This window comes from Malus domestica, chromosome 15 (genome assembly GCF_042453785.1).
Source record: "Malus domestica chromosome 15, GDT2T_hap1".
Taxonomy (NCBI): domain Eukaryota; kingdom Viridiplantae; phylum Streptophyta; class Magnoliopsida; order Rosales; family Rosaceae; genus Malus; species Malus domestica.
Window position 1 is genome coordinate 52,969,225 of NC_091675.1, and position 15,456 is coordinate 52,984,680.

Here is a 15,456-nt window from a genome sequence, read left to right on the forward strand (position 1 = left end):
GTTCATACCATACTTGGTGGTTAATACCCAATTCTATGAAAAACCGACTAAATAAGAGTTTTGTTCAGAGTCGGTCGTGTAAAGTTTCACTTATGCTCAATTCATTTGTTCATACCATACTTGGTGGTTAATACCCAATTCTATGAAAAACCGACTAAATAAGAGTTTTGTTCAGAGACGGTCGTGTATTACGACCGTCTCTGAACAGTTGACCATACAAGCCGCTTGCTCATAACTAAGTCAATTGTTATGAGCAAGCCGCTTGTATCAGTATTACGACCGTCTCTGAACAGTTGACCATACAAGCCGCTTGCTCATAACTAAGTCAATTGTTATGAGCAAGCCGCTTGTATCATTACCCGTTCAGAGGATTGAGAATGTAAGCTTATGATCACATACACACATACATATCATTAACATAATAATTATGGATAAAATTTTCGAGTATATACAATTGAATTGCATTAAATATTAAGCAATTTATGAGAGACAATGTTCGTTAGCGCGAACTGTATATAGTCCAAATCGTACAAACTTAACTACTATCCATCTACCTTGTCCTACAGTTCATTCAAAATTTCCATATTTTTCTTATAATTTACATCATTTTTTTTTTCAAACTTTTTATCAATATCGATATTTTATCGATATCTCTGTCGAAGCTTCCATGTTTTTGGATCTCCGACAGTTTCCGCATATTTAATACGGCCTTAATCAACCAAACCAACAAAGCAGATGAAAGATGAGGAGTACCGAAAATTTCAATAACCAGATCTCCTTGTAGAAAGCTCCTGCTGATGAAGCTGCAAAAAGCATTCGTCAGGTGATTAACTTACATATCAGAAGTAAATATCAGATAACTTTAGCTTGACAAACAAAGCAAGGAAAACACGAATGAAATCATGTACACAAATTGGATAAGACATGTCCATGGATGCATGATTCATCTGACCAAACGTTTGCTTATTTGTCTCGGTTGTCAAACGGCTATACCATTCTTAAGTTATGATGGCACAGAAGAGAGTTTTGTTTCTCTTTCAAACTCCGTCTCCATAAGCAAATAGATCCATTACTGACTGAGATTCATAATCACACAAATAGATCCACCAACTCAAACTCAAAATTGATTCTCGTGTCTGCGTTAAGGTTGCTCCGAGTTTATGCTTTTATAGATTCAATCCAATAAGATCAAAAACCTGCTTAAATTTTGTGTTTTGTACAGAAGTTCAAACAGTCATAAATGCTTATGCTTATATCTATATAAGTAACTTATGTGCTTTGCAAAGTTTTTTAATATAAAATATGTCGTATGAATTATTCCACTAAAAAGCCAATCGATATTTAGCAGAAATAACCAGATTCAGAGTTTAAGTAACTTACACGAGGAAGGTGATGGAGATATTGAATCTTGTGCACTTCCCTTGTTTCCGGGACTGGAAGCATAGGACGCTACAGGTGCAGCTGGCACGTGTGAGGACAAATGAGACGAGGGACTCGGAGAAGGTGAGTAAGGGGAACCATTAGTAGCATAAGTAGGAGGAGCAGTAGGGTTAGAACGAGAAGCTGGTGAGGAGACTGGAGGAATTCTAGAACCATGATATGGACATGGATGAGGATGTGCAGGTACCTTGGAAGGTGTTGGTGAGAGATGATAAATCTCAGGTGAGGGTGCTGGTGGGAGATGATGAACGTCAGGTGACGGTGCAGGGGCAAGAAGATGAGTACCAGGTGAGGGTGCTAAGGGGAGGTGATGAATATCAGGTGAGGGTGCTGGGGGGAGGGGATGAATGTCTGGTAAGGGTGCTGGTGGGAGAAGATGAATGTCAGGTGACAGTGCTGGTGCTGGTGGGAGATGGTGAATGCCAGGGGACGGTACTGGAGAAGCAGGATATGGAGAAATTGATGGCTCTGGAGATGGAGCTGGCGAAGGAGTTGGAGGGGTTGAAGAGGGTGCACCCTTCGGATAAGAAGATAACCTGATACTTTTAACTTTGCCAAAGACTGTGTTATTAAGGCCAAGATTTTTTTCACGAGAACCTGTGATTGTTTGAACCAACTGCTTCAATCTCTGTGGCGCAATGATACCTACATCAGACACGAGAGATGCCTGAACCACGACTGGGGGTGCTTCAGTTGAACCTATTTTGTTTATTATTCGCAAAAATACATCCTGCAAAAAGAGAAGAAAAAACAAATTAACAAAAATACATATGTAAAATCTGAGACCATCAACTAATACTAGCTCATTCTGATATTTTGGGTCCTTGGCAACTATGAAAATCCAGATGAACATTTAAATTTCAGTTATACTTGATGGTATATACCTTATACCTATTTTGCGTCGTTGTTTCCTTGATTGCTAATAAATTATGCTTTCTATTGCATAACTGAAACAAGTCTAGCATAGATTCAAATATGTTACGAAACTTGGATCCCAGCATGTTCGAAACTAAAATAACTGCTAATCCCACGTTCTAATCACGGTTTACCGATGTTTTAAAAGGCAAAGGTGAAACATAGGCATAGGCACTTCATGGATAGCATGCCTAGGTGAAAGCCTTGAAGCGTGAGGCGATAGCCTCACACTACCTAAAATTATTAATATATATATATATATATATATATATTATATAATTACTTTCTGAAACAAATATCCATTGTCATTCAAAAGTGCACAAGTCACAAACAAGTTTAACTCAAAGGTAATATCATCTTCTTCACAAAAAAAGAAAAAAAGAAAAAATTCATCTAAATCAAAGGTAATATCATCTTCTTCATCGTCAATTCTCCATTTAAAAAAAAAAAGGCCTAGTCAAATGCCTAAGGCGCGTCTCAACCACGTCTAGGCGAGTTTAAGCCTACTCTTGCTGGGCAGAGTCGTTTTCATCATCGCCCCACCTCCAAAGCCGCCTAGGCGCGTTTTTTAAAACATTATGTTTTACGAAATAGTGCTAAACCAATGGACCTAATACATCAAAAGCCCAAAAATTCACACCTAAAGAGATATGTGCAAAAAGTTGCCAGAATAGTGTTATACCTCATAAGGCCTCAGATGCAATCCAAACTTCAACTGCTCCTTTAACTCAACAAAATTTTCCACTATGTCGGATATAGAATTATTGAGAGTAAAATTAAATAAAATCTGGGGTTTCTGCCAGATTGAAGCTGATTGCAAAGGAATCACAGTAATTCCCCCAGGACACTTTAGAATCTCAAACATAGATGGCTGCCCGAAAATTGATGCAGTCAATGTAAGATTGGATTGCTTAAGGAATAGCTCAACTAAAGAGGACCTCAACACACTTAAGAACACTGGATCGATTGGAACATTTATTGGATCGGAAAGAGCACCAAACACCACATCAGTTTGATCAGATGCATCAAATTGGTGCATGGACAAGATAGCCACCTGTTGACAACAAGCAGACTTCAGTTTGATGCTTCACTTTGTATGAAAGGAATATGATATGGTCTATAAAGGAAAGAGATTGAAATTGTACCTTTGCACCTGGGACACCTATTTCCCCATTGATATCATATTCTAATCTTTGGATGTGTGGAACAAGGTCCGTAACTGGCTTTTCCAGTCTGAAGTATGCCTGAACTGTAGCTGGAAAAAGATAAATAGATATATAAGCTTTCGCCTATTTATTTCAGTCATCACTACTTTACGCAACAGAAATCAGAAACCATAAAGTTCAATAAAAATAAAATGGTTGACGCAACAAAGAACAAACATGTTACCAAATCAACAAAATACAAAATACAAACGCAAAAAAAAAAAATCTATTATCAAAATTCCAATTAATCTTTCAACTTTTTAAATGCATTAATTGAGTTTTGTTTTAGGCCAGTGCAAAAGGTTGTTCTAGACTTCTCGTATGGACCGTACAAATACATTACTTAAATCAGTGTGTCTTAGTTCAGCAGCAATTATCTCCACAATATTAGCAGGTTGGTTAATATATATTTTATATCCTAAATCAGTGCATTATACTTGGTGAAGTTTTTGTCCTTCCATTGAACATTTATTCAAGAGAAAATCGTATTCAAATTATTTTTAAAAGAGATATGAATAGTATACTTGAAGCATAACCTTGTGTTGATCGTAGGTGTTTTAGGTATAGCAGGAAATGTCTTGCTTTTGGGATTGGATGACACCTAACATGTTTGTGGCAGTGCTAATTATTTTTACTTATTATTTCATACTTATGGCAGTGCTAATATAATGAGCTTGATGTAACTGCTAGGATGCGGCAAGTTCCAGTGGTCTTGCATTTGAGGTCAATTACTTGGATTTCCTAACAAATTTGTTTCTCTAAACTGAGTTTTGACAAATGATGAGGATTATTCTTAAGATTATTATTGTTACTATGATTATGATTATTATTACTACTTACCACCATTATTATTTCGATGTGAAATGAAATACTTATTTAAGATGTAGTTATAAAAGTACACAAACAACGGTAAACAAGCAGCCCAAAAAGATACAATAATAAAGTCTATCAGCTAGTTATTTAAAGCTTATGCAGCATGAACACAGTATAAAAGCACAAAATACTAGACTCAGAAGCCATGGATTGCATAAATAAAGAGAAGAGGTACATCTCTGATTCAATTTTATATTATTCTACACTTCAGTCAAATTTACCTCAAAACAACAATATAAAAAAGATACTAAAGGGCCAACCACGGTACCAACAAGGCAATAAAACAGACTTAAGTCAAAATCACAGATCTAGCTCCTATATTAATTTACACTTCATCCCACCTTATATTTTTGTTTTCTAGTCCTTTTTCGGACTAAATACTAAAGGCGCCAAAAATAGGGTCAGGCCACTCAACTATTCACCATGATATTTTTGTTTAAAGATGTATTCTGAGCCTTCACAAACAAGGACAGAACCATACATAGCTCCCATGGGCAGTAGCCTACGCAGCTTGAGAAAACTTAAAATTAGCACTAACATTTAGCCCAATATTGACAAAAAACTAATCCAGCCTATCCTATATCTAAAACCCACTCCTTAATCCAACTAAATATAATATGTATACATATATATCAGCCCAATTCCGCTTCCGTCCTTGTTCAGACGTATTTGATACTAGAATACAAACATTTGGTGAAACAATGTTTTAGTTTTCTTGGCACTGCAGAACCGTAGATGCTAAAAAAGATATGGTTCTTTTTGTAGGTTATTTAAGCATACTCTTAGACTGCTCAGAGTTCGTCTATCATAAATCTATTCACTTAAATAGGAGTCGGAGCATACAGTGATATAGAAGGAGATCACGACCTCACAAAACCCTAGCTACTAAGTTATTAATGTGGGGATGTCATCAACTGCATCTGTACATCTTGATTAGAAAATATGTACCCCTTTTGTAAACTATAAATCCAAGACTAAGCTCATTGGGACAACTCTAAAACTAAAGCCTCTTTGAAAAAGACATGTGCCTTATGGCAATGCACTAATCAGAAAATAAAAGAAGGTAATCCAAAGTCAAAGAGTTGATGTCAAATGATATCAAGAGTCTTTTATTTGGATCTGATGAAAACACAATGTCATTAACCATATCTTGGATGAGGGACTTTCAAAATGACACCTTTCAAGGAATTATTTTCAAGTCCACCCATCTAATTTTTATAGTGCATCCTAACAAATTTGGCCTAGGTTCCTTGGAACTTTAAAGTCCTCATCCAAACGTACCCTAACTGTTCCAGGAATCTCCTTTTATTAATGAGCCTACCAATATTTCTACAAGTTCTATGAGTCCAGTAGGACTTTAATGTGTCTTTTCTATTTCTAGGAGCCATTGAATGTTCTATTTGAAGCCTTTATCATTTCCTTTTTTGTAGGTATAGATCTATTTCCTTTCTTACTTGTGAGGAAATAAAAAGTTAATTTTCTTGAGTCCTTGACTATCTAACATTTTATTATTCTCAGTTCATTCTAAGAACCAACACCAGAGAATACATATGAGAATAACATATATCACTACCATTGTAAATCTACAATGGTCATAAACTGCTACGTCCACTAAAGGTAAATAGGTGGTTCGGCTACATGAAAGCAGACTACATAGTGAGACATCCAATTATCAGATCCGACGATTTGCATTTCTGCAGTCGACTACAGAATCCTTATCCTCGTCAATGTACAGTAAAGAACGTACAGCTACTGATATCAAGTAGAAAAGCAGTATGGACATCGCAGGATATTAGTCACTTCCACCCATAGAGTAGTACAATCCGCCGCATCAGAAAAGAGAGCACTCCGAGGAGTATGAAATTTATAAAGGTGTTGATGTCTAAATAGATCCACCGATGGTCAGCGTCATAAGTGCTCCTAAATTCAACTAATTCAAAGGGAAGACTCTGTATTTAGCAAATATGAACATGATATTCCTCTTTTCATGATTTAGCCACAGGCAGACATGTCTAACATTTATAAAAAAAATTGCCTAGAAAATTAGAACACAGTGCACAAGAGTGCGAGCACACACACAAGATTACCATAAATCGTGATAGGACCAATTTCTTTCCCACCCATCCTAAATTGAAGTGAACTTCATTCCATATCCGCAAGACACCATGAAAACTTAGCTACTTGATCAGAAAGTGAAATCAAAATGATCAAGACTCGACAACTCACTCTAGTTACTCAATTCAACCTATACCTTGTATGCTCATGTGAGATTAATTTGAGCAACAAAATGTTCCAGCCAGACAAACAGCGTTACCGCAAGTTCCTCCCCTATTTACTTTTGGAATGTTATGATTAGCACTTAGGAGTTGTGTTACATATGGGACTTTTCTTAATGTACTAGCTAGCCACATGAGAAACATTAATTCCTAATGAGTTTAACTAACTCAATTATGCTTTTATATGCTACTCCTGTAGATTGTAATTCAGTTCACTATATATTCTGATATAATATCTATTTTTGTTCTTCTTTTAGCTAAAGATCTTATACATCTTTTTGCACATTTTCTTTACTTCCGGAATGCTTGGCCTCGCCAATAATGTTCAATCCTCTTGTCGGAATGCTTGGCCTCGCCAAGAATATTGAATCCTCTTGATAGTCAGTCAACAGGCTGTATACTATATGGTAACGATAATTTCACACTGACAATTGTGTCATGAAACTTGTATACTCCAAACAATATACGTTGAAGCAAAAGTTATAAAAGGAATATATAATTACTAAACCTTTGGTTGGAATTAAACGAAATTGTTGCGTTTTTTATCATACAGAGAGGCATTTTCGATGCAAGGGTTGGATTTGGTCCATAAAAAAGGTGCCTTGCCCATATCCTATATATAGCCAGGTGAGTCAAGTGAAACATTGCAAGACCTGAATTATACAACACAGAGAAATCCCACTTGCCCCTTTCCGAAAATAATCACAAAAATCCAATTTTTATCTGAAAAAGCACCAAAATCCCTAATTACTAGCTAAACCCATTTGAATTGCTGAAACTACCAAACATCTACCCAAAACCCATTTGCCTAGAACCTCCAGAAAGCCCCAAAACTTTACATTAAACCCAAAAAACACCACTTACCCATTTGCTCGAAACATCAGGAAAATCCAATTAATTAAACATATATATAATCAAAGTGAAGTGAAGCATAAAACACAGTAGAGAGAGAAAGAGAGATGGAATGTGGACATACCACTGAGCTTAATTTCCTGTCTGGCATCAAACTGGGAGATGATTGCATGGAAATGTGGGATCCAGAAGATCCCAGAGAGTAAAATTGAGAAGCTGAGGATCAAGACGACGACGCATCTGAAGCTCAGCTCTCTGCCGATTGTGCTGAAAACCACCGAACATCGCAGACAGATGAGTCCCGAAGAATTCTGAGCCTCCTGAGTCTGCCGCTGCTGTTGCTGTTGCTGTTGCTGTTGCTGCTCCTGCAGATTTGCTTCACTCTTCCCCATTTGAAGAGCATCTGGGATTTCCCCTCAATCCCTCTCTCTAAAGAGTACAGAAATGGCAGGAGGAGAGATTAAGAAGAAGATGAAGAAGATGAAGAAGATGTGAGGGACTAGTGTTCATAGTGGGTATAGTTGCCCTGTTTAAACCATTTACAAGGACAATCTACTCTCTCTCTCTCTCTCCTCCCTTCTCTCTCTCTCTGTAATCCACACACAGTCACTCACTAGTCACATACATATACGACTTCGTACTCACGGAGTCTTTACTGTACAAACATCCTAATCCAAATCGTTCATCTTCTTTATTAATTGAATGTCATTTTCAAAATAGTATATTAATTTCGAGAATGTTTAGTCATCTATATGTATCGAGCATAATATTTACAGTAATAATTAATATTTTTATTATTAACCATTAGCTGATTACTAAACCGTAACCAAATTAAATGAAATTCTCCAGATAGGATCTATAGATGATGCTATAGAGAATACTAGTTCATCGTTTGACGTTTGTATAGTGAAACGATGTTATGTCATCCTGCAATGACTTCTTACATGTAAGATGTCAAACAGTAATTTTGTTCAGTTTAGTTTTCTAGAGACATGAGCTTGTTTGGAAGGTCTTTGGAACTGTTTATGTAAGAAGCGCTTCATCTCATGAGCTTGTTTAAAAGTGCTTTTAAAATAACTGAAAATGATTTTAGTGAAAGTAGTTTTAGATTCCAAAAGCACTTAAAGTGCTTCCTATAAAAAGCACCAACATTTCAAGTGTTTTTTCAAGCCTCACTTTGCATTTTTACTAAAAAATGATTCCTAAAGCACTCTCATAAAAAAGCTTTCAATCATTTTAAAAGCATTTTCAAACCAGTCGTCTAAGAAAACACTTTCTTCACCCCATCGCCTATTACCTCTTCACTGTTGGCAATTGGCCTCTTGCCAAGTCCCGTAGTGGCCTTGGTGCCAAATTAGGAGCTGCTACTAACAACATCAAGAAAACAAGAGATTAATTGGCTCCTTACTATTTTCCCTTGGGATTAAAAACAAAAGACACCAAAAATTAGGGGGCACCTCCTCAGTGATTCACTGTGTTTCTTTCTCTCTTTTTAAAGACACAAGTATATGGTATACAATTTTTTTTTTCTCTGTAACAATTTTTTCTTTGCCCGCGTCGCGGATGCTCGAAAAAGAGCCTGCATATTTTACAGTTGATTTGATAAAAGGTAGGGTTCTTTTCGTGAAACTCCTGCAAGGTTATGCTTCAACTGGTCACACTATCTCAAGGAGGCTTCCCTTCGGAAAGAACATCCCGTCATCGCGACCTCACAAATGCACAAGGGAGATGAGAGGCCTGCCACCGTTTGGCTTTGACCTGCAATCTTCTCCTAATTCACTTGTATATGTGTTGCATAAGGAACCTGCCACCTTTTCACTTTGACACTCCACCATTCACGCCAAAAACAAAACTATACCGTTGTGATGTGTACGCCTTGCATATTTTCTTGAAGAGAAAGGAACGATCACCGTGACCAACAAAAGAGAAGAAAGATGAAGACTCCTGAAAGTTCCAATAACCGGATCTCCTTGTTCCAAGGTCCTACTGCTAAAGCTGCAGCAAAAAACACTCATCATGTCGTTAACTCGGATATCAGAAGTAAATATCAAACAATTGACATGTAAAGCAAGGCCAATTAGCTAATTTGTCTATGTGGACAAATGCTTAATAGTTCTCCTACGTGAACAGCAGTAAAGAGAGTTTCCATGCCCTTCAAAATCTGCCTTCATATACATTAGGCTTTTGGTGGATCAATTCAGTCTCAAAATTGATCAAGATGCATAACCATACAAATGATCGACCAATTCAATCTCAAAATTGATTCTCAAGTCTCCAATAAGGTTGCACCAAAGTTCAGTTTGTACTGGATTCAATCCAATAAGATATCCAAAATCTGCTAAGTTCTCTTTTGTATACAAAATCCAAATAATTACAAATGTATATACTTGTACAAATCGACTGTGTAATTCGTATATTTGAACCAGATTCAGATTCGATTTTGCTAAACCTGAATAATCCCCACTTCAAAAATTATGCCACAATACTCTTTTAGTCTACAAGTTTAACTTCTCATAACACGCATTAGTAAAGGAGGGAAACTCTACTCACTCAAAACCATGGTATCAGAAGTTGCATAACTGACTAACACCTCATTTACAGGAAGACCTATTTCTATTAGGAAAAACCTATGTTGCTAAATGACAAAATTATTGAAAAGAGGCACTTATTTTCTAATTAAAGCAGCACAGAATCATATCTTCTCATCGGCCTTAACTCTGAACCAGAATTGTATACCAATATAACACTTCAAAGACCATACACAAGAAACCACATAATGCAATAGATCAAAATCCATATATCCTACATAACAAGCAGGAGAGAAGAAAAAAACTTATTTGTAACTTACACGACAGGGATGGGCCAGGTGATGAAGACGTCAAGTCTTGTGCACTTTCCTTGTCTTCTGGACTGGGAGCATAAGACACTTCGGGAGCAGGTGGAACATGTGGGGACAATTGAGATGAAGGTGGTGAGGAGGATGGTGGAAATCTAGGAGGATATGTAGGAGGAACAGTAGGGTAAGAACGAGAAGTTGGCGAGGACGATGGAGGAATTCTAGAACCTTCAAGCGGACATGGACGAGAATGTGCAGGTACCTTGGATGGTGCCGGTGAGAGATGATCAATGTCAGGTGAGGGTGCTGGAGCGTAAACTGGAGAAGCAAAATAGGGAGAAATTGATGGCTCTGGAGATGGAGCTGGAGAAGCAGTTGGAGGGGTTGCGGAGAGTGTATCTTTCAGACAAGAAGATAAACTGATACTTTTAACTTTACCAAAGACTGAGTTATCCAGGCCAAGATTCTTTGCAGGAGAGCCTGTGATTGTTTGAGCCAACTGCCTTAATCTCTGGGGCACAAAGCCTCCAAACTCAGACATTAGAGAAGCTTGAACTACAACTGGGGCTGCTGTTGTTGAACCCATTGTGTTTGTTATTTGCAAAAATACATTCTGCATGAACAGGAAAAATGCAGAGTTATGTATCACTGAAATAAGACACAAGTATGAGAGCATCAACCAGTACTAGTATATATTCAAATGTATATTCATTATCCTTTCTAAACTTCTGGAAGAAAAATCAGCACTCTATGCGGCTACCCTTTTGTTGTCTTTGTTACCTCTATTGTTAAATATATGCCTTCCATTGCATAACAAAGACAATTCTTGCACGTATTTCATATATAGTAGGAAACTTGGATCTATAATAAAGTTTGAATTGTTAATGATGGTCCTAGCATGTTAGAATATAAAACAAATGTTGTAACTCGTTGTAACAACTTAAGTTTAGGAAATAGTGGTGAACCAACAACCTTAATGCATCAGAACCCCAAAATTTTATGCCTAAAGAGAAGTGTGCAAAAAAGTTACTAGAGTAGGTGTTATACCTCATAAGGCCTTAGGTGCAATCCAAACTTCAACTGCTGCTTTAACTCGCCAAAATTTTCCACTATATCATCTATACAGTTATTGAGAGTAAAATTAAATAAAATCAGGGGTAACTGCCAGATTGAAGCAGGTTGACCAGGAATCACAGTAACTCCCCCCGGATACTTCAGAATCTCCAATGTAGATGGCTGCCCGAAAATTGATGTTGTCAGTGTAAGATTGGATTGCTTAAGGAAAAGCTCAACTAAAGATGACCTCAGCACACTTAAGGACACAGGAGCTATTGGAACATTTATTGGATCGGAAAGAAAACCAAACACCACTTCAGTCCAATTATATGCATGAAATTGGTGCATAGACAAGATAGCCACCTGTTGACAAGAAGCAGACTTCACTTTGACTTCACTTTGTATAAAAGCAATATGATATGGTCTATAATGGCAAAAGATTGAAACTGTACCTTTGTACCTGGGACACCTATTTCCCCATTGATATCATATTCTAATCTTCCAATGTGTGGAACAAGGTCCGTAACTGGCTTTTCCAATCTGAAGTATGCCTGAACTGTGGCTGAAAAAAGATAAAGAGACACATAAGGGAAATTTTGCTATTATGAATGGTTCACCAATTCTGCCTTCTCCGTTAATATATATGATGATTACTGTCTCAACACAGATAATTGAATCTTATCTATGAGGCATAACCTTGTCTTGATCCTAAGTATTGTGTTTTAGATATGATTGGACATGTTTTATTTTTGGGGATTGCAAGATGTCTAAAATGTTTATGGCATGCTAATATTATGAGCTTGAATTATAAATAAATAATAAATATATATATGTATGGGTTACGATCCAGGGACACACGCTTTTGACACACATTTTTTGTGGGGCCCACTCGGTAACGTATTTCAACAATCCGAACCGTCTATCTTTTAAGACTTCCCTCAAAAACCATGTCTACCAAAAATACCCAAATCTGAAATCATATGACCATTGGATTAAATTTAGTGGGCCCTACAAAATGGGTGTCAAAATGTGTGTTAAAAGCGTGTCCCCCGGATATATAATACATAATATTAAATAAAGTGATGAAAAATACAACATTCACTACACTGAACAAGCAGTGCACCGAACGTAGAACAGTAAACTCTATCAGCCAGCTATTTGATCAAACATAAGCAAAACACATGATAGAAAAACACGAAAAGCTCAAGACCAGCCACCAGTCTCCCATTCTTATAAAGTTTATGGTATCACTTTATACTCAAGTCAAAATTACCTTTAATTTTATAACAACCATACAGAAAAACTCCAAAGGCCAACAAAGCAACAAGACAAAGCAAAAGGAACCAAAAATAGGGTCTGACCACTCAAAGAATTACCATGATATTTTTATATAAAGATGAAGTCTGCCCCTTCAAAAGTATATGACACCAATCTATACAAACTTTTTTTTTAAATTTTAACTTTGCCTTGCATTGATGATGCTCGAAATACATGGTTCCTTTTTTAATATTCTCCAAGAATACTCACTGTTCAAAGTTCACAAAGTTGATTAGGTTGCAGTGTTGCACGACATGTTTCACACAAGTTACATTACAGCTAAAACTTTGGTTTATTGTATTCTTGAAGAGGAAAAACATTCGGGTAGCCAAAACTTTGGTTTTTTGTATTCTTAAAAGGCAGGAGTTACGGGCACTTCCAATTCTGACTCAATCTTATTCCAACCATATTACAATCAACTCCAACTAAAAAGAGAGCATTTCTGGAAATATGAAAATGTATTTAGGTCTTAATGTCTAACTAGATGCGTTGAATCTAAGCATCATAAACACTCCTAAATTCAAGTAAATCAAAGTGAAAGCTCTGTATTTAGAAAATCTCAACATGGTATTCGTCTTTCCATGATTACCAGAAATCATGAAAGAACCAATCCCTTTCCCATCCACATCCTAACTTTAAGGGGATTTACCGTCTCCCCAGAACATCAAAAACTCTTAAACCGAAGACTTGAATTATACAGTACAGTCAAACACCAGCTGCCCCATCCTTAAAATAATCAAGAACCCCCATTTATGTAAAAAGCGCCCAAAAAACCCCTAATTATTTGGTGAACCACCACAACACCCGTATCGCACATTAACACGACTACCAAACATCTACGCAACAAGGTAAACTACCAGAAACCCATTTACTCAAAACATCCAGCAACCCCCAATTATACAGGAAAGATACACACTATCCATTTGCTCAAAAAATCAGAAAATTCCACATACCCATTTGCTCAAACCATCAGAAAGATCAAATTATGAGGCAAAATAATTCAAAAAAGCAGAATAATCAAAGTGAACCAACTATATTTACAGTAGAGAGAGAGAGAGAGAGAGGGAATAGAGGACATACCGCTGAGCTTAATTGCCCGTGTAGCATCAAACCCAGAGTTGGTAGCATGGTGAGGAAGGATCCAGAAGATCCCAGAGAGAAAAACTGACAAACTGAGAATTAAAACGAAGACGCATCTAAAGCTCAAGCCTTTGGCGATTCGGTTGAAAACCGTCGAACACCCAGGACAGATGAGTCCCGAAGCATTCTGACCCCCGTCACTCTGCTGCTGCTGGTGTAGATTTGCTTCACCCTTCCCCATTCGAAGAGCATCTGGGATTTTCCCTCTCTTTCTTTCTTCAGTCTAAAGAGCAGAACACAATCGACCCAGAAGAAGAAGAAGGTGGAAGATGTGAGGGACAAGTGTTCATGGTGGGTATCGCCTTGTTTCAACCCTCTTTCCTACTCGTTTCTTTTAGTTTTTTACTCTCTCTCTCTCTCTCTCTCTCCTCTCCTCTCTCTCTTCTCTCTCACTCTCAAGTTTAAATTAAACCACACACTCTCACTCATAAGTCACACTCACACACACGAGTATTCTTATTGCTTCTTATATTACGACAAACAATATTATATTATGTGTTTGTGTTTACGCTAACAGCTAATACTACGGTTTAATATTATTCACGTTTTGTCACTTAATATTACGATTTAGTAGTATTTCTCTTTACTTGTAAGTAAGAGATCTTAGATTCAATTCTCGCCAAAGACGAATTTGAACCACATTATTATCAGCTCATTATGAGACTTAGCATACTCTCCCACACCTTTAGTGTAAATAATATCATTTGTTAAAAAAAATATATATTATTCACGTTCTTTTATAAGTTAAAAATTTTGGGTTCGATTTATTTTCGTCGATGACAAGTTCGAACTAAATATTATGACGGACTCATTATGTGATTTAGTTCAAATTCTTCATCCCGTTAATGTAAAAACAGTGTTCTATTTAAAAAGATAAACATGACACTAGATTCGGAAGAGAATTTAAACTTAAAACTCTAATTATTAAAGAATAAAGTTATGATCACCAACACAATTCACCGCTGCTTTTCGTAAATTATACTATTTTTAGTAATTAGGCTACCGAACGTTGAGAAGAAGCAAAGGTGAAAGAGAAAGTGGGAGAGCATAAAGATTAGAGAGATGAAGAAGCAATTGATGGATAATATTTTATAAAAGTTGAAAGAAGAGAAAAATGCTCCATCCACCATGAATTGAATTTGAAATGTTCCATGGACCATATTGATAGTGGCTTTCAACAGTAACGCCAATTTATTACTACTATTATTATTATTTTAACTTTTGGGCTACTCATATGCCACGTATTATTACCATTTAATTAATTTTTATTTTTGTTTATTTTTTAAAGGAATCAACTGGCTGCGAAGCCACGTCAGTTCACTTTTATGAGGATAAGGAAAACCCATAGAAGCATTTTAATATCTTCCTGGTCATCATCGTGTAATTCATCAGTCTCAGATATCGAACCCGAAACGAACCGTGTGGAATATGAACATAAAATTCGCCTTAACCATTGTATCACTATGTAGTAGTTAACTTGTTTTGCTTCTTTGAGTTTCACTCAATTAAGTGATGAGGACGAAAGGAAGTTCACCCACTCACGTCG

At 36.7% G+C, this 15,456-nt stretch overlaps 2 protein-coding genes across 2 annotated transcripts; both read right to left on the minus strand.

Annotated features, from left to right (window-relative positions):
* Window positions 1-408: 408 nt before the first annotated feature.
* On the minus strand, window positions 409-8,229 carry LOC103416377 (uncharacterized). Its single transcript, XM_008354630.4, has 5 exons — window positions 7,686-8,229; window positions 3,501-3,610; window positions 3,038-3,409; window positions 1,381-2,170; window positions 409-803 (listed from the first exon to the last, which is right to left on the minus strand). The coding sequence occupies exons 1-5, from the start codon at window positions 7,951-7,953 to the stop codon at window positions 715-717; spliced, it is 1,629 nt and encodes a 542-aa protein (XP_008352852.2). The 5' UTR covers window positions 7,954-8,229; the 3' UTR covers window positions 409-714.
* Window positions 8,230-9,007: 778 nt separating this feature from the next.
* Window positions 9,008-14,350, minus strand: LOC103402377 (uncharacterized). The gene is made up of 5 exons (XM_008341122.4): window positions 13,851-14,350; window positions 11,906-12,015; window positions 11,445-11,816; window positions 10,410-11,010; window positions 9,008-9,556 (listed from the first exon to the last, which is right to left on the minus strand). Exons 1-5 carry the CDS (start codon window positions 14,089-14,091, stop codon window positions 9,468-9,470), a joined length of 1,413 nt encoding a protein of 470 aa, XP_008339344.2. The 5' UTR covers window positions 14,092-14,350; the 3' UTR covers window positions 9,008-9,467.
* Between the last annotated feature and the right edge of the window lie 1,106 nt (window positions 14,351-15,456).

Coding starts and splice junctions, on each gene's coding strand:
- LOC103402377 (XM_008341122.4), bottom strand. CDS start 14,091: ATGGGGAAGGGTGAAGCAAATCTACACCAGCAGCAGCAGAGTGACGGG. Junction 12,016..13,850: donor ACGGGCAATTAAGCTCAGCG/GTATGTCCTCTA, acceptor ATCTTTTTTCAG/CCACAGTTCAGGCATACTTC. Junction 9,557..10,409: donor ACCTGGCCCATCCCTGTCGT/GTAAGTTACAAA, acceptor TTTTTGCTGCAG/CTTTAGCAGTAGGACCTTGG.
- LOC103416377 (XM_008354630.4), bottom strand. CDS start 7,953: ATGGGGAAGAGTGAAGCAAATCTGCAGGAGCAGCAACAGCAACAGCAA. Junction 3,410..3,500: donor TAGGTGTCCCAGGTGCAAAG/GTACAATTTCAA, acceptor TGTTGTCAACAG/GTGGCTATCTTGTCCATGCA. Junction 804..1,380: donor ATCTCCATCACCTTCCTCGT/GTAAGTTACTTA, acceptor TGCTTTTTGCAG/CTTCATCAGCAGGAGCTTTC.